This window comes from Calidris pugnax, unplaced genomic scaffold, assembly GCF_001431845.1.
Source record: "Calidris pugnax isolate Ruff unplaced genomic scaffold, ASM143184v1 scaffold298, whole genome shotgun sequence".
NCBI lineage: Eukaryota > Metazoa > Chordata > Aves > Charadriiformes > Scolopacidae > Calidris > Calidris pugnax.
In genome coordinates this window covers 349,378-367,848 of record NW_015091152.1, presented here as the reverse complement: position 1 = coordinate 367,848, position 18,471 = coordinate 349,378, and the positions used below count along the sequence as shown (strand labels likewise).

Here is an 18,471-nt window from a genome sequence, read left to right as displayed (position 1 = left end):
CAGCTTCCTATGCTGAAGTGAACCACTGTTTTGGTCTCCTGCAGTTTGACAGGCTATAACTGATAACTGTTCAGCTGCTGAGACTGTCTTGTCACAGTTGCCCCCCAACTCTGTGCTTCACAAAAGCCCACTGGTCAGTACTACATGCTGTCAAACCCTGCTGAGATCATGCCTAAGGACAGTGGCCAGTCTCAGGCACGTACACAGATAGGCATTAGCAATGACAGCTGCCATCTTAACAAGTCCAAATACCTCTAAGGAAGCACACAACAAAAGCTAAGTCTCTACAGCTTGGTTTGTCAGCAGTCATCTGCGACAAAGGAGGACAGACCAATAATTTTCAGTTTAGATAAGAATGCACCACAGTGAATTTCAGGATGTACCTTTGGAAGGGTGGATAGTAATGAATGAAACAGCGATGCACATCGCTGCACGGACAGTAAGCTTGGGGGCTGGTGTACACAAAGAACCTGACTGGTGTAAGCGTTTCCTAACATGAAGTGCCACGGCAGGTCTGTGTGGCCATGTCTGTCCATAAGTGACTTTCTTTTAGAAGAAAGTTTTTACTTGCAAAGTAGTATTGCCATTCTGGAATAGAGTCACCTACCAACCACCAAATGACTATATGAGGAAATTAAGTTCAAGGCTTTACTAGTAAAACCCGTTGTGCTCACTGCCTTACACATGTAGACAATTCATACCCTTCACAATAAAAGATCAGAAAGACCGATTTGGGTCCAAGGACCCAGGTTATTGTCCCAGTAGGAGATGGGCACAGTTGGGCAGGTTTTGCCTTTGCTTGGAGGATGTGACTAGAACATCGACACAGAAGGGGCTGCATCACAGAAACATTATCACTGCCTTTAAATGCTGCAACAGACAAAAGCAGCAGCAGAGAGCTCGTGCCTCTGGAGTTTATGGCTAGCTTGGGCTGCTGTCACAATGAGATGCTTAATGAGGAACAAAACCAGGGAAATACCAGACTGATCAGTAGTCTGGGGTCTCGGTTGTTCTCGTTTCAAACCGGATAATAAATTTTTAAACAAAGTGGAACCTGTTTCTGTGGCCTTCCTTTCTCTATATTTACCTTGTCTGTTTGGATAGTAAACTCTTTGGGGCAGGGACTGTAGCACAATAGAGCCTATAGGTATTACTGTCTTGCAAACACTAAAAATCAAATGGAAGAGGAAGCTGCATCCCTTATGTGATGGCTAACAGCATTAGCTGCTGCAAAACTTCTAAGTTGTGCTTAGCTGTCGTTTTTTAACCCCTTTCCTATACTTTTCTTTACCTGCTTTCCCACCCTCCCTCCCTACCACCCAGCATGTGCCATGGCATAGCAACTGTGCCTGTACAGCTATTTTGTACAGAAAGGAAAATAAACTAAGGTGGTGTAACTGTATTTTCACAACTTGACACAGTCATAAATGTCACATCAACACATCTGGAGCAAATACAGGCAATGTGGGCACTGGGGCTCTGCTCCTCGCAGGTAAGTTGAAGACTTATGACCATGACTTATGAAGACACCAATGACCAAGGTGCTATGCTTTGAAGCATGGTGACTTGTGATATTTAAGCTCTAAATGTTTATAGTGTTACGAATCTAATAGCTCGATCAGCTAAGTTTATTTTCCTTTTCCTCCTTTAAAAGAACCTTTCCAGCTCAACTCCAAAGGAAAAAATTATTAGTTGGTTAGCAGTTTTTTTAAGTGCTGTTTGTGAAAGATTCACTCAAGTAACTCCTCCTGTCTTTTCCCCTCCCACGCAAGTTTATGAGAAGTGATTAAGTTTTGCGAACAAAGGGGGAGGAGAATTCCTGGTCCTGTTCCCCCTCCAACCTCTCTCCCCACACAGAACAACCAAACTCCTATCCTTCAGAGCTTTGGGGTGGAAGACCTCCCCATGCTCAGAGCTAGCAAACAGCCCACACCCATCGTAAGCGCTATTTTGTAGATTTTAGTAGAACGTGAGTCATTCATAGCTGACGAGCCCTTAATAAGGGATGCATTTTCAGTTTCAGCAGTCAGACTGTTTTTATTGAGAAGTCACTTGTACACGTCTTGCTACAGGTCTGTGGGGTTCCTGCTACGCCCCTGTAGTCCCTGGATGTGTGGCACATGGAGGGAGGGACGGCGAGGCAGGAGCAGAGCTGGAGGTAGATCTCTTTCATGACTTCGGCAGGGTAAGAATCTTGCCTGTCCTCATTCCAACAGCAGCCAATAGTTTTACGGGCCAAACCAATACGCTGGTAGACAACTTGCCTCTGAACAGTTTAAACATTACCTGGCTTTTTTTCCCCTGACTCCTGAAGGGGAAGAAACAAATCTGGCAGCTCATAAAGTCAAATACAGCCCAGTTGCTAAGGTAACCCAGCCGAGAAGAGCAGCATACTAATAGACAACAACAGGCTCAAGATTCCCCTGCCTCTAGATTTTCCCCCACCACCTCCAAACGCGTAGCAGAACCAAAAGCAATAGGTGTGATGGGGCTCTGCAGAGGAAGAGCAATGCTCATCCTTCCAACCCGCTTGTACAAACGGGATGGGGCTGCCTCAGACACGCACAGAGTGAACCCGGAGCTTAATGGGTTTTATTGGGTCCCAATTCCAGCCAGAGTCCAGCTGCACCTACCAGGGCTCTCCAGCACCTGACTTTCACACCCAGGCAGTTGTTGGTTAGTATCTGTACTGGGCAGTGCTTCAGTGAAGGGGTACCTACACCCCAAAGTTTCATAGCCAGCCTTTGCTGGGGATTAGCGAACAAGCCTTTCGGTCCCAGAGAGCTAGGACAGAAAAAGACACTGGGAGCTGGAAATCTCAGGAACCTGCTCAGCAACGTATGTCCCCTCACAAGAAACATCCAGGATTGTGTCAGCAAGTTTTAAGTGGCTGAATCAAAAGTGGGGTGAATTCCAGCATGTCTTAGATTAATTTTCTAATTAATGTTTCTAAGCCAACTTCTACATGATGAAAGTTAGGAAAAAAACAACCCTCTTGTAGCCAGATAATCCCATAACTGCCTCGTTCAGGGATTTCTGTGACTTTAGGCAACCAACAGGTTTCTGGTGAGATCTAATATGTTGGTTCCCCTTTTCCCTCCTTCTAAGAAGCCGAGGTAGACCTGGGTATCTGAAAAAAAGACGGTTTTTGACCTAAATAAAGTTTTATGGTGAAAACCTGCCCTGGTTGAAGTCAAGGATAGAGCTCCTGAAGAAAGCTATGGGGGCAGAACTTCAGGATGACTGCAGGGAGGGTTTCTGGTGGCTCTGGTTCCACCTGGGCTGCAGTGCATGCCTCAGCCATGCCACGCTATGAACGCCTGCCAACGCAATAACCCCTGCCTCTCCCTTGTACCTTGGGGAAGTACCTTTTATGAGATATCAAAGTCCTAAAATGTTTGATAACAAAACCCTCCCAAGTCAGAGATGTATGGGGAGTGGAATTTCCATTCTGCAGAAGAGCTAATTTCAGGCACCTCTCTTGACTGAAACTGCAACTGCATTTAAAAAACAAACAAAAAAAACCCGAATAAAAAAGACAAGTATATTTTTTTCCCCACATAGTGAAATTCTTGGAGACTATGGGGGGAGAGGAACCACAACAGACTATTACAAAATTCAGAGGTAAAAGTAAAGCAGATAGTCTGCCTGTGCTAGAGTCCAAGTTAGGAGCTGACGACCAACAAACACTGTTGCTGCTTTGAGTGGTGAAAATTGTCCATTACATCCCTCTGCTAAACTCCCCTTCTGAGGCATTTTTAATATTTTTAAATGCTGTCAGAGCTAGATGACTCTTGATGCCTGAGTTACATTAGCTTAACCCTTGCCTGGTGTATTTACAAGGGATGCAAGTCTGCCTTTGGACCACCCCAACACAATGACCTCTAGTTCCCATGAAGCTACAGCAAAGAAGTTACATGCATATTGTGTTGAGAAGGTAGCTACATGTAATTTTTAAAATCAATTCTAGCCATTGATGAATAATATATGGGACCTTAATGAGTAACATAAAGATACTTTATGCCTTTTGCTTTGCTAGAAAAGTGCCTTGGAGGAAAAGAGAGTAAGACCTTCAACTTGAAATTCTTTGCTGTAAAAGGGAGAGTGCTTTACCAGTAAAATTAATATTTTGAGAAGCAATATTACATAAAAAGGTAGGAAAGATTAGTCAGCCAGTGAGTAGAGGTCATTATTTTGTCTGACAAGAAGTCCAGAGCTCTATTGATTGACCTCCTGAAAACACAGTATTTGTGGATAGCAGCAAGCGAAAACATTGTTTTCTTTCTCAGCACCAAGTAATTGCACGCTGCATTTAAAAACAGACTTTATCTACAAGTAAACACGTTTATGAGGCTGTGAGGTATCTTACATCCAGGAAGAATTCCTTTTACAATTTAAAATATCTGAGCTGGGAATAGAACATGTTTTGGAGCCTAGCCCAGTGTTTTAGTCAGCAGCCCATGGCACTTCCCGGGTAGCTGCTCCTCATCGCTATCTATCTCCCCCGAATTCCTGCATGCAAATGGTTAACCAGTAGAAAGTCAAGGATCAGTCCTCACCAGTGTAAACAGATAAGCACTTAGCTCTGGCACTGGACTATTGGTAAACCTTTTCATTACCCAACCCATCAGTCTTCCTCATCCATAAAATGGAAACTATGACAGTCATTTTTAAAAAGCTCTTTTTAACAATGCATCTGTGTTGATGCGTATTTGCAGTTTAAGACCAAGGTGTTATAATTTTCATGGTCTCTCTCAATTTGCAGTGGCAAGCCATGGTTGGTCAAAACCCTCCATGTTAACTATAGCAGTGTCAGTGAAGATAAGGACACCCAGGTGGAAAATAGATTTATGCTGACATAAAAAAGAAATGCTCTTAAAATGAAATCACTTAATTTAAACTGCAGGCTGTGAGATGGGGGAAGCAGTGTACTTTCTTTCTAGGGGGGCTAAGTAGGCTGCCAATTGAATTCAGCAGCACCCATGAGGTTGACTTCAGGTATGAAACATGGGCTGTCTACATTTTTGCTCGTAATCTGGGCTTTGTCTCCTTTAAACTGGCTGTGAACCCTTTAAAGGGGCCAGCTGCAGTTCAGGAGCCATTAAAACCCAACCAGAATAGCACAAGCTTGTGCCAGTATGGCAAATGAGGCTTGTTGGCACCTACAGTTGAAGGACATGGGGTACTGATGGACGTATGCTGAGAAATTTATCAGTAGAAATCCAAGATGCTAGCGACCGCCAGCTCTGAATCCCCCCAACCCTTGGCCATAAAGCACTGCCTTCATCTGAACTGAATGCTTGAGTACACCTTAGGTCTTTTTGGCATGAAATACTTCACCAGCTCTTTAAGACATGCCACCCACGCTGGTGGGTCTAAGCAAAGCCACGAGACTGCAAGTGAAAGCAGCTAAGCATGCAAATACAGCCCATCTATAACACTTTAAACTGCTGAACATATTTGCCAAGCAATCATGTTACGCCCAGCTACCCATGGGCTTGGGCTCTGTTGCCCTGCAAACGACATAGGGATGGGAAGGTGTGGGAGTACTAGCTACTGGACTGGTGTCACTGGACCCAGTGCACAATGTGCAGAAACCAAAGATTCCAAATTATGTAAGAAAACTCTTGGGTTTAAATTTAAAAGTTACACCACCACCTGCTCCCCATTTTTTTTCTTATATTCTTTTCAGTCTAGGCTTCATTTTCCTTCTGAAAAATAAAAATTAACAACGGCCCTGATCTTCCAACAGTACTTTTCGGAAGGAAATCTCTAGTGATGCAACCAGTAGGGTATCTTCTCCACCATAACATTAAATATATGTCTTAACTTTCTGAGAATAGTGTTGGTAATAAAAATCAAAAGAAGAGAGACAAATGTCAGCTAGGCAAAAATGTCAGAAGACCAACTCTGTAACCCATCTCTCTACTATGTGAAAGCATCATGGCTATTGTTGTGCTTAATATTTGACTAGGTGGTGAGATATGTATCTTTTGAATTTAAAGTGGTAAGTCTTAAGAAAATGGAAAATCTTCCTCATTAAAGCTGAGGGAGCGCCATATCTGTAAAAAATTTAAGGCATGTAAGGACAAAAAAGAACAAGATATTTAAAAATGTACCTCTGTGGACATGTGTAATACCCCACAGGAGCTGGGTATCACATTAGCTCGCTGCTGACATAAATGCATGGAATGTTTTTGGGTGTGGTGTGTATTTACATCTCTCAAAAGAAATTGGTTACTGGGGCATTCAGCATATTTCTGAAGTGGTTGGATTCCCCTTTCCCCTCTCCCGATCTATTTACAGTTCCCTTTCAAGTACAAAAAACATTTTCTGTAACCTCAGCTTCCTGATTCAGCTGTTGTGATGTCAGTTATTTACGATAACAAAAGTGAGACAATGCCTGTGGTTTGCGTGGGACAAAGGCAACCTTGTTTCCGTAAAAAGGGACAATCCTAGTGTGAGAAGCACAGGAAAGCTATGAAGTAGGACTCCGAGGTGACATTTCTCTAGTCTCCATACTAGCAGGCTTGACACTGTGTTATCTCAAAGGTCACTGACAGAGGATTTCTTTTCTTTCCATAGAACTGGACGCTACCATGAATGCAAGGGTTGGAAAACTGCCTCTTTGCAGGACAAGGCTTTGGAGCTGGAGATGGGGACCCTGGGAAACAAATGGGTTGCCAGTGGGTAGAGAGGCAGTGAGCGTCAGGACACAAATGTCTCAGTACCAATCACGCATTCTGTGGTCACCAGCAAGTCACCCTGTGCCTTTGCTTACCTGCCATGAAACTGGTTTGATCATATTTAACCGGCTAAACCACAGATGTGGTGAAACTTGCAGAATGCCAGTAAACTCCTGAGGTCACAGAGTAGCAAAAGGAAACGAGAAGCTCTTCATGCACAGATGGGTTGCCAGTGGGTAGAGAGGCAGTGAGCGTCAGGACACAAATGTCTCAGTACCAATCACGCATTCTGTGGTCACCAGCAAGTCACCCTGCGCCTTTGCTTACCTGCCATGAAACTGGTTTGATCATATTTAACTGGCTAAACCACAGATGTGGTGAAACTTGCAGAATGCCAGTAAACTCCTGAGGTCACAGAGTAGCAAAAGGAAACGAGAAGCTCTTCGTGCACAGCGTAGTTAGTTATGAATGAAGAGTGTCAAACTTTGGTGTAGCTTAGAGAATGTCACGTACCTGCTATTCTTCCAATTGGCATTGCGTGGTCCTCAGGGGGGGATACAGACACCATGATGTGGTTCATATAAGCTAACTCTTCTCGGTGGGACAGGTTGATTGGCTTTACCTCCCTGTGCAGCCCATCCTCGGACAACCTCGGTGGTTTGAAATCGGAGTGCCTGGGGTTCAGTATCAAAGGATGCATGATAGGGCTGGGCATCAGCTGGATGACCCTGGTGTTCTCCTGGCGAGGGCTGGAGGGCTTCTGAAGCACCTCAGAAGGAGGTGGGCAGTGGTTGTTTTCTATCGGGGACACTGAGAGAGGATAGGACTCCTGGTGGTTGTTCTCTTGCTGATGCCTTGTTCCTGGCACCCTGTCAGCTGGGGAGAGGCGACGGATAGTGTTGTCCATAGGGGACTTCAGTGGCCGCTGATCGGGATCTGGTGATGGACGGTGGTTGTTGGTGATGGGTGATCTAGAACGATGCAACAGTTCAATGGTTGGGGGGTTGTGGTGGACTGTTTCTGTGGATGGTCTTGAAGGTCTCTGGACAAAGCTATCTGTGGAGAAAAAAAAACCAAACAGATTGTCTATACTGTGATCAAGGTATCGGATCTAACTGTCAAACTGCTAGTTGGGCTCACTGGGTATTGCTGTCAGCTTGGAAATGTTTTCATTTGTGTGACCTACGTCATATAAATGCAGACAATTATTACTACACAGAATAAAATCAGTACCATGAAAACAATCTCCCTCCACCACCCTGTAAAGGTAGTTCCTGGGGGAATGTGCTAAGAGAAATCTCATTTTGAGAAGCTTACTGGAACACACGTGAAGAAAGTACGATCTGATTCAGCTGTACCAACTGTGTTTCTGTGCAAATGCTTCAAAACTTATCTCCTGACATTCATGTCTCTACATCTGGTTCCTGTTATTGTACCATGATGAGCACTGTAAGATAGAGGGCAGAGATAAAAAGGGAAAGCGTCTCCAGGAAAATATTGGGTAGTAAGTTTTAGATGGCAGTGGCTTGGGTCAAGGTAAAGAATATCTTAGTCTGAAATACGGACTGAGTTACCTAAAAAAAACCCACTGGTAGGAAGCTCTTTGTGAAACACCAGCTAAATTTTATTCCTGCCTTGATTTTAAGAGCATGTAACATCTTCATAAGGATATTTTCACCTTGTTTTATTTAGTCTCTGCTGTCTGCTCCTGGGTTGTCCCATATAAGCACTTAATTTCTTCAGCAGGAGATTCTAGCATCACTTTTGCGTGAGCATATTTCCCCAGCTGTGATTCTTAACAGTAGTGGGGAAATAAATCATGGCTCTAGGTCAATGTCTTCATGTACTAACAATCCTCTCACAAAATGAAATACTTGATGTAAATGGTGAAAACTTTCAGCTTAGCTAAGGCCATCAACTTGGGAAATTACTGACAAAGAGGAAAATACCACCAAAGTACAGTGACTAACAAGTTTTTATCTGAAAAACAAAGATCAAATTTCAGTGCTTTTTGTTAAAAGTCTTGGATGATAAGAGAAGGAAACTGCTGGGTACATGTCAACAACTGAAAAAAGTAGCTGGCTATTTGTGGCTGCCTGTTTGTTCACTCCATTTGCTCTGATCCTCTTTAACCATCCTCTTGCTCTCTTGTCGAGGCAGCGATACGTGTTGAAGACCCTGTCGAGGTGATGACCCAGGGGCTCCTGCTGCCCTGGAACACAGGCAGGCATCAAGAGAGGGACCAGCACTTACTCAGGGAAATGCCTGAACGGGAAAAGCTCTAGTCCTGAGAGAATGTACTGCCAGGCAGTGACATAGCATCAACCCTTTTCCCTACCCAATGGGCTGTTCATCTATACAAGGATGCCCGCCTACAGGAAAACTGGAAATTTTAGGCAGAAACTATGTGGCTCCAGAACACTTTTTTCAGACACTTGTGGTCCCAGACAAGAAAAATGCACTCATAGAACTATTTAAGGTACTCACAATGAAACAGCTGGAGGACATGAAACTCCAGAGCTATTTATCGTTCTTGTTTAAACCCAAACAGCTTTAAATATAATGTGGCCAGCTAGTGTGGGATAGACCAAATGACGTGAAGATCAAAGAGGAATTAATTTACAACCGTTCCTACCTCTGTGGCTGTCTTTTCTTCAAGTCTCATTTATTTGCCACAATAGAAAGAAAACCAACCCCTAGACTTTACTCAGTGTCCGATCTTCTACACACCATCCACCCCCATCCCTGCACATGCACTGTGCTTGTTCTTGGCCTGTAAATATAGACCAGAATGTTGTATTGTTTGTCCTACTTATTTAAAGTGCCTTGGCTGTGGGGAACAGCTGTCGTGAAAGCAGAAAGGACTGCCTTGCTGTGCTTTCCACCAAGCTCTCTGCAAACATGAGCTGGCTCTGTCAAACTCCAAATAGAAGCAGGGCTACCTGTCTGCTCCCAAACCGTGCTGATCCCAAAGCAGGACAGGGTGGACAGGAGGTAAAGATCAAGGAACTCTATAAAAAGCAGCAAGAGGAAAAAACACAAATGGATACAGACTATTGTTCACTTTCCTCCAAGATCTTTCTCTTTTAATACTTGACTAAAGAATCCCCTCCTGGCCGAAGTTGCTGTTAACCACACAACAATTCAAACTCAGCTCCAAGCAGTTCCACTGCCACAAATGACCCTGAACAGAATAAAACCCTCATCACATTCATTCCTTGGCACATCTGATGACTGTAAGTCGAGCACATACGGCATACCATTTTCTGCAGGAATAGACTCACTCATCAGCCTGGCTCTTCGTTCTGAGTGACCAACACTCTTCTTGAAGGGAAAGCTGTGCAAGGGAATTCAGCTCCCTGGAAAATTGCTGACCTGTCTGATCCATACTGGGACGGGTGAGGCTGCACTCACCCACTCTGGGAGTGAGCAACTGCCGGCAGGACAATCCCAAAGATTGGCACTCCGTGCCTACCCATAAAAGAAGTGCAGGGAATGACAGTGCAAGCTTCCTGTATGGCAACCCACCAAATGACTCAGTGCTGACTCAGAAAGGACCACTGGAGATGTAGGTAATTCACTCACTCTCCATTGCTCATCCCTCTACAGGGACAGAGACCGATGCCCACAGGGCAGATTCCAAGCCAAGGCCAATGCAGCTTGGAGATATTCTGAACCGCTGTCAGCTGATTTCAAACAGTCAGGCCCACTTTGCTTAAGCTAGTAAAAAGCCACTAGATGTAAATGTTGGTCTCGCCTGATTCTGAACTAATTAACTTAAAATGAAAGCATTAAAAGCAGGATCATAGGTATATAATGGGCAAAAAAGCCCATTATATACCTATGTTCTTCTCCCAGCAAAACAAGAACTAATATTTCTCATTACAAAGAAACATTTTAATTAATAGCACAGAGTTCTCTAAGCAAATACAGTGGCACTATCAGTAGCCAGACTATTGTGAGGAAGACATCAAAGTTGTTTCTTGATCATCCTGTGCTCTGACAGAAGTTGGACTAGATTGCAAAGGACTTACGTTTTAAGTGACGCATGTGAAACGCCAACTCAACATCCCTGTGAAAACCTCTCTAGAGTGAAAGTTGCTCCATATCTTTAATGTAGGGGTGTCTGAGAGGGCAGCTAGTATTTCTGTTTGAAATTTAGAAAGGGAACATTTGTGGGTGAATGCCAAGCTTCAGGAAAAAAACGCTGTTTATAATGGTCTCTGGAAAGTGGCTATCTTAATACACTAGGCAATTGTCTCTTGCATAACTCTGCCAATTTAACCTCATCCTGACCTATAGCACCCTCTTCTAATCTGAAATATTTACACAGCTGTGTGGAAACACTTTGGAGTGTCCTTATTCCACCTGCTGCTGTCCTGTTCTTGGCTTAGTCTCAGGGTTTTGCTGGTGCCATTTGATTCTGGCTTGCTCAAGCTGGCCATGGGCAACTTAAACAGGTCTGACAGTATACCTAAATTTTCTCTTGTAATACCATGTTGAATCTTGAAATAACTGTGCATCTTAGTTAGCAGAGACTAGGGCGTTTTGTTGTTGTTTTTGTTTTGGTTTGTTTTGGTTGGTTGGTTGGTTTTTTTTAAGGTTGGACTTGATCTCAGAGATCCCTTCCAACCGTGGTGATTCTGTGATTCTGTGATATCCTAACTAACTTCTGTTCTCTTCTCCTTACTTAAAAAAGAAATAACACTACTTTTTCCCTTGAATTTAATTGAAAAAGTGAATTCTGCCTGATGCTTTCCTGGAAAGGACTTTTCAAAAGGCTTAGGCTTTATATTTATCTGTTATTGGAGAAAACCAAGAAGTACTTGAGCGTGTATATTTTTAAATAAAATAAACCTTCCATTTTCTATTGAAGGAAGCATACTTTCATTTTGATCTGAACTAATAATGAGTAAAATAAGACCAAATCTGCAATTCTACAAACCTATCTATTCTCTCTTCACCACCTCTGACAGCCGTAGTGTGTATGGATAGTACTAGAAGGCTAACTAATAACATAAGCAAGTAATTCTGATAGTAAAAATCAGAGAAAATCTGCAGAAAAAACCCTTCTCTCAACATGAATTGCTCAATCAGCTCAAAAGCTGAGCAACAAGATGCACCCAGCGCTAGGATGCGATGACAGATTGCAGGCTGAAGTGACTTTGAGTTACATGTTCCTCTCCAAGGCTGCCTTCTCCCTTGCTCTGCAAACAATTGCATCTAGTTGCACCTCCAGGATACTAAAAGTCCATGAAACATCTTTGGCTACCTAGTTAGGAATGAGGATAAATGAATCAACAGGGTCAATAAAACTTCCTGGTATTTTTTTTTGATCCACATCTGGCATAGCTTTTAAGCAGGCTTTGGAAACAGGACAAAATAATAGAAGATAAATGGAGAATGGACAGTTGACTCCCCAGACCAGCTGGTTGTTCCTAAGCTATGGAGACAAAGGGAGGAGAATAGCTTTATTTAAGTAACTTTGGAACAAGAAAATGACATAATTCCTCACAGCCTTACCCTACTCGCCTCTATAACAGCAGCTCCCACAAGAATGAGACAGAGTTACCTTCATCATGATTCTGGTGTAATATGACTTCTGGCTGAGCATGGATAGAGTTCCCAGGGTGGAAGAAAGGTGTGAAGAGCATACGAGCTTTCCTTTGCTTCAGGATATGCTGAAGGAGTTCATACAAAACATCACCTGGAAGACAAACAGCAGGAGAAAGGAAATGAACACCAACATACTGCTGAGAAGACTCATTTAGCCATCTGATGCATGAATTCATGGCTCCTGGGTGCTATTTTCAGACCCCAACATGCTTGCAGTAAAATCCTTCATTTCACTGTTTTGCAAGGTTCTTCCCTGAAAGGAAAAAAAAAGAAAAAAAAAGAAAAAGAAAGGCTGCATATCACGCCTCTGTGTGTGACTGTGGAAAAATGGGAGAATGATAAGACATGGCTTTTATTACCCCAATACAGAGGTTTTTTCAGGCCACATGACTGCCCATCCAAGAGCTCCAAACCTTTACAAGCAGTAGTTAGTTGAGCATCCTACCTTCTCTCATCACAGCCTCAGTTTTTTGGATAGACACCTTAGGACACAGAGTTCTTAGAGCCTGTAGATCCCGTAATTTATGCAGTGAGTTGCTGGGAACCATCCAAGAGCTCCAAACCTTTACAAGCAGTAGTTAGTTGAGCATCCTACCTTCTCTCATCACAGCCTCAGTTTTTTGGATAGACACCTTAGGACACAGAATTCTTAGAGCCCGTAATTTATGCAGTGAGTTGCTGGGAGCAAAGACGGTGTTCTTCTTTAATTACTGAAGAATTTAGGCTTTATGGGGGGAGGAGGCAGAAGATGCAGTAAAGATGCCGTAAAGCCTCTCCATGCAACACTGGTGCCTCAAGGGCAGAGGCAGTGTGCTACTAAGATACTTCATTCTAGGAAATCCACAGGAGGAAGAACTCTCAGTTTGAGAAGTTACTTTGGGACAGACTCAAAGACTTGAAAAGAATTGAGAGACTTAACTATCCTGAACACCTTTGCTGTGGTGACAACTCCTGCAGATACTCGAGCGCTATGGGTGCTGTAGGAACTTCTATACGTCGCTCTTGGTGTCATGGGTTGGACTCCTGAAAAGCCCAAAAGGGACCCCAAAGCTAGTTATTTCTAGCTACCAGAATGTGTATGGAGCTCAATGAAACAGGCAATATTAGACCACGGGTACGATGCAGACTAATGAACAAAACGCAGCAGCCTTGGTGCTCCGTATGGGCAAATACAGCCTGTTAGTTGCTGTTGTATCATTCTTCCACAGAAGTGTCTGCAGCACATTGCACTGCACCCAGCTGATATGTTCTCACATGAATGGATCCATAGGCTTGTTTCTTTTTGGTCTAAAGGCAGGCTGTTCCTCATGTCCCCCAGCCCCATTTTCTAGCCCCAGAATTGTTCTGGCTTTCCTCAGTGGACAGCCCCATTTTCTAGCCCCAGAATTGTTCTAGCTTTCCTCAGTGGAACATAGCACCACAATGTCTAGGAGACCAACGGACTAACTGCTTATTTTGTCCTTTTATCTATTACATCTTCTACTGATGCCCTTCCTCCAACAACATCTACATGAAACATCTAGGTGCTTCTACATTTTGTCTGGTGTAACTGGATGCACATTTCAAAGTGAAAATTTGTACAACACAGGGTAGGAAGTCTCTTGACTTTTAATTCTGCTTGCTGCCTTCTTTCTGTCACTGCTTATATTACAGAAGAACAGGCTGCAGCAATAACATATTATCTAAAAAGGAAATGAGTGAAGTTTCACTTAGGAGACCTTGGATCTTCTGGGAGAGTTTTCTCAAGTGTCTGGGGATTTTTTAGTAGTCGTTCGTATGAGATTGTAAGCTTTGTGCCGTTCATCCCTTGTCTCTTTAAACTGCCAAAGCTCTATTTGTGAGCAAGTTTAGTGTCTTAGCATAAAACAGCTAAAGCCATCCTGCTTTCCATAGTTCAGTTTCCTTTATTTTTAGCATCTTGGCTGCTTTTATTGTCTCAGCAGTGACTTTAGGCCATTTTTAAAAGGTGATTGCAATACCTGAAAATCTAATTAAAAGCAAAGCCTCGAGAACCCGGTCACCTTCTCCATGTTTAGTACAGGAAAGGCTAAAAAGTGATTTTACCACAGAATTTGCATCTTTGAATGCAATAGTGGCTTAATCTAGTGTTACTAGAGCCGTAAAACTCTAAGTAGTAAGGTAGCAAATTTGTACCTCTCTTGATTTGGCCTGACAGACTAGTGAAAAAGTCCATAAAGGTGGCTGCCTCTTTTTTTTTTTTTTTTTACCTGAAAAAACAGTTATGCTTCGGCAGCACCAAGACGCTGTGATGCTAGTTCAGAAGGTGAAAAGCATTTTTCACTCTCGACCTCCTCTGCTCTTTCCCTTCCCTGGCCAGCCCCAAAGAGAAGAATAGCCGTGGGGCTGTGAGCCCACTTTATTGCCAGTGGGGCCGTGAGCCCACTTTATTGCCAGTGGGGCTGTGAGCCCACTTTATTGCTAGGACCACTGTGGGGAGTGGATGCGGTTCTCCGGCTTTCGCCATGAGGGAAAGGATACGGCTTTTATGTAGCGACACCTGAAAAACCTAACACCTCTATGGCAAACATTAATTCACAGTTCTTACATTTCACGTATAGTTAACTTCTGGGAAATGTTAAGGTAATGTCCCTTTACCTACAGTCATCTAAATTTTTAGGGACTGAATCAGCTATCCTCTAGAAGGCTTATATCGGTGAGGAATACCTGGCGAGAAGGAGGAGAGAAAAAACAAGGGAGGAAGCCTTTAGTTTGGTTATTTCATTCCAAATTTAGCTAAATAAGAGCTTAACCTTCTGCATACAGGGAGGATTTGCAAGCCAGAGGCTCTTCTCTGGGAACACTCTATCTCCAGCCTACAAACATTTTAATCCTACTCATTTCAAGTGCCCTTACAGGACACAAGGGGACGAGCAGGGGCATAACTTGTAGGCAGCAAGGCATTGGGACGATATGGGGAGCTGCAGACAAGATCCAAAAGGTGTCCCTTACAGTCCTTGCCCACATCCCCAACTTTCAGTCCTCCTTTTGCCTTAAGGAGGACTAATTTTGTAATGAAATGATTCAGTGTGGTATACAAGAATTAAAAAAAAAGACGTTACTAGGCATCGGTTTTCACTGCTGTATTACACTGGCAATAGACATTAACGTTTGGCATCTCCTTCCATACAAAATTAGTCCTGGATATGAAAGGGCACGCTTAAAGAACTTCGTATACACTGAACCTAAGCGTCAGTTTGTGAGGCAGGGCACGCTTAAAGAACTTCGTATACACTGAATGTAAGCGTCAGTGTATATTCTGCAGGAGGACGGTTGTGGGGGTGCATTCAAGGGAGTCGCCAAGCAGCTTGATGCAGAATTAGTGCCACGGCTTGTTTATCAGCTGGATGTAAGCAGCACCAGCTGAACTGCTGCACCGAGTGAGCCTTGCACTGCAAGCCTCCTAACAGCAATTCTGTCACTGCTCAGTCCAAACTCTTTGATCACCTACGGTGATTGAATTATGGGACTTTGTATTTAACAGAAGTACCTTGTATGGTCACAAAAGAAAAGCTCACAACTCTTATTTAGAACCAATAACTCATATTTAGTTAAACATCCCTGACAAAGGAGGGCAGAGGCTTACTCTGACTGTAAAAGTGGAGCAGACAGACCGCAGGGGATATAAATACAGGCAGGGAACATACACATTTCTAAAACTTCTTTGTGAATAAATGAAGACATAATTTGAGCAATAGGCAGACTGATTCACACACCTGTCTGTGCTGTGCCTTGGGCTGGACTCCAGCACGTGAGAGAATATGGTAAAGTAAGGCAAAGCCCACAGGGGCTGTAAAATAGAGGAAAGATCCCCCGGGGAGGAGTTCTGCAGTCACTCTTAGCAGAGCGTCAGCCAAGCCAACTGTGAGGCAGAATGCTAATATGGGGTTCTTAAGAGGCTACAGCACTTGATTAACTTGCTGCTGTAGTTGGGTCTGTGAAAAGATAAGCCTTTACAGGGAAGAGCTGGAAGCCACAAAGTGCTGCCAGAGAAGCTTGCTTTCTGGGAGTTCTGCAGGGAGTTTTAACTAGAAACAGGTTGGATGTTTGGGTTTGGATTTGCATTCAAATTTGCCCACAAGTCAGGTGTATCAGGATTTCACTCCCTCCTTGTCCTTTTTGTCCTTGCCTCATAAAAGTGTGTCTGTCCCCTCTCTTCTCCCCTTGCCCACCAGTCCCCGCCAACAAATGTGACTGTGTCCTCCTCTGACCTTCTCCAGATTTCGTTGCAGCTTCCTCTCTCTTTTCAATCACAGTTTCTCTAAGTAATCCTCACCTGAATGAGGAGACCTGTATCGAAAGTCCTCTTTGGTCAGGAGCAGCAGAGCCTTGCCGTTCATCTCAAAAGTGTTGCTCTCAATCGGCCTCAAGGAAAACTCCTTCTCCGCCCACCTGAGCCACTGTGCCACATCATCCCTGCTCCAGTAAACGGGCTGCAAACCTGTGTGAGGAAGAGACCATGATTGTGTTACCCAATGGAGACAAGGCATGGGAGTACAGGCAAACATCAGCCAATCACAGAATCATGAGAATATAGGCAAACATCCTTCTTTCTCCCCAAAGTCTTGGGGGAAGGTGTAGGAGAGGAACGTCACGTTGACACAGAATTATTCTAAGCACTGGACTGTGAAACACTTCATTAGTTTAAGCACCTTGGTTTATCTGTGACATGTCGAGAAACAAGAACTGCCTCAGCATCCTGAGAAAAAGCTTCTAGGACATTATTTCATTCTAGGTTTCCATTGTGAAATGGGATTTTCCTCCAGCTGCTCCTCCTGAGGCGCGGAGCAGGCAGGAGGCGAAGTCCTTGGCCCCATCCATCCTCGGTGTGCACCCTTTCATAGCAGAGAGGCGTGCTCTCTCTTCATGCCCCTTTGTCACCCATCAAGAATAACAAAAAGTAGCCAGATGCTAGAGAGCTATGGCAAGACTTCCCTCTACGTATAGAATCATAGAATCATAGAATCATAGAATCATAGAATGGTCCAGGCTGGAAGGGACCTCCAAAGGCCATCTAGTCCCACCTCCCCGCAGTCAGCAGGGACACCCCCAACTAGACCAGGTTGCCCAGGGCCTCGTCGAGCCTCTCCTTGAATATCTCCAGGGATGGGGCCTCAACCACCTCCCTGGGCAACCTGTTCCAGTGCTCCACCACCCTCACAGTGAAGAACCCTCTCCTCATCTCCAGTCTAAATCTGTTCCCCTCCAGCTTGAAGCCATTGCCCCTCGTCCTGTCACTGCAGGCCTTTCTAAACAGGCTCTCCCCAGCCTTCCTGTAGGCTCCCTTCAGGTACTGGAAGGCTGCTATTAGGTCTCCCCGGAGCCTCCTCTTCTCCAGGCTGAACAACCCCAGCTCCCTCAGCCTGTCCTCGTAGCAGAGGTGCTCCATCCCCCTGATCATCCTTGTGGCCCTCCTCTGGACCCTCTCCATCAGGTCCATGTCCTTCTTATATTGAGGGCTCCAGACCTGCACACAATACTCCAGGTGAGGTCTCACCAGAGCAGAGTAAAGTGGCAGAATCCCCTCTCTGGACCTGCTGGCAACGCATCTTTTGATGCAGCCCAGGATGGGATTGGCCTTCTGGGCTGCAAGTGCCCACTGCCTGCTGAGGTCTGTAAAGAAGGGCTGCTTCGCACAGCCTGTGTAACAGTGTCTCATGGTTATCAGTGAGGATACGGTTGAGAAAGGTGCATTCAGCCTGGCCCACACCCTCCTGCCGATGCCATTACGCTAGCAGATGCTATTCTCAGGCTGGAGAGGAGAACAAGCACTGAGGCTGTGGCACCTTTAGCACTGCTTTGGCTTGTGTTTCCTATATAGCCACAAATTATTACCAGGGTAACTCTAAGGGTGGTATGCTATTTTACAGTAAAATGGGTATGTTCGTTTTGGGCATGGATTTTCCAGGGCTTCAAGGAGAATCTGGCACTCCCTTTTCTCCCAGCCAGCTGGTACAGCATATACAGCCTAGGCTACTGTGTTTACTCACAGGGGCCCAAACAAGTTACCATGAAAGTCAAAGATCTTTTGCCTGCTGCCTTTATTGGGTCCAAGCAGAGCAGCTTGGGAGGTGTGACAATTCAATTACAGACCAATATAAAATAGCCTCCTTCCCCTGGAGAGCAGGCAGCATGGTGAAGAGCTGTTTAT

General features: G+C 44.3%; 1 protein-coding gene across 1 annotated transcript in view; it reads right to left on the bottom strand.

The window, feature by feature from the left end:
- Positions 1 to 18,471, bottom strand: part of ETV6 (ets variant 6) — a 186,363-nt gene that overhangs the window by 18,417 nt on the left and 149,475 nt on the right. Inside the window, exons 4-6 of the mRNA XM_014959248.1 lie at positions 16,597 to 16,761; positions 12,259 to 12,393; positions 7,200 to 7,742 (exon numbers count right to left, since the gene is read on the bottom strand). Coding sequence (XP_014814734.1) covers positions 7,200 to 7,742; positions 12,259 to 12,393; positions 16,597 to 16,761 — 843 coding nt within the window. The remainder of the gene's footprint in view (positions 1 to 7,199; positions 7,743 to 12,258; positions 12,394 to 16,596; positions 16,762 to 18,471) is intronic.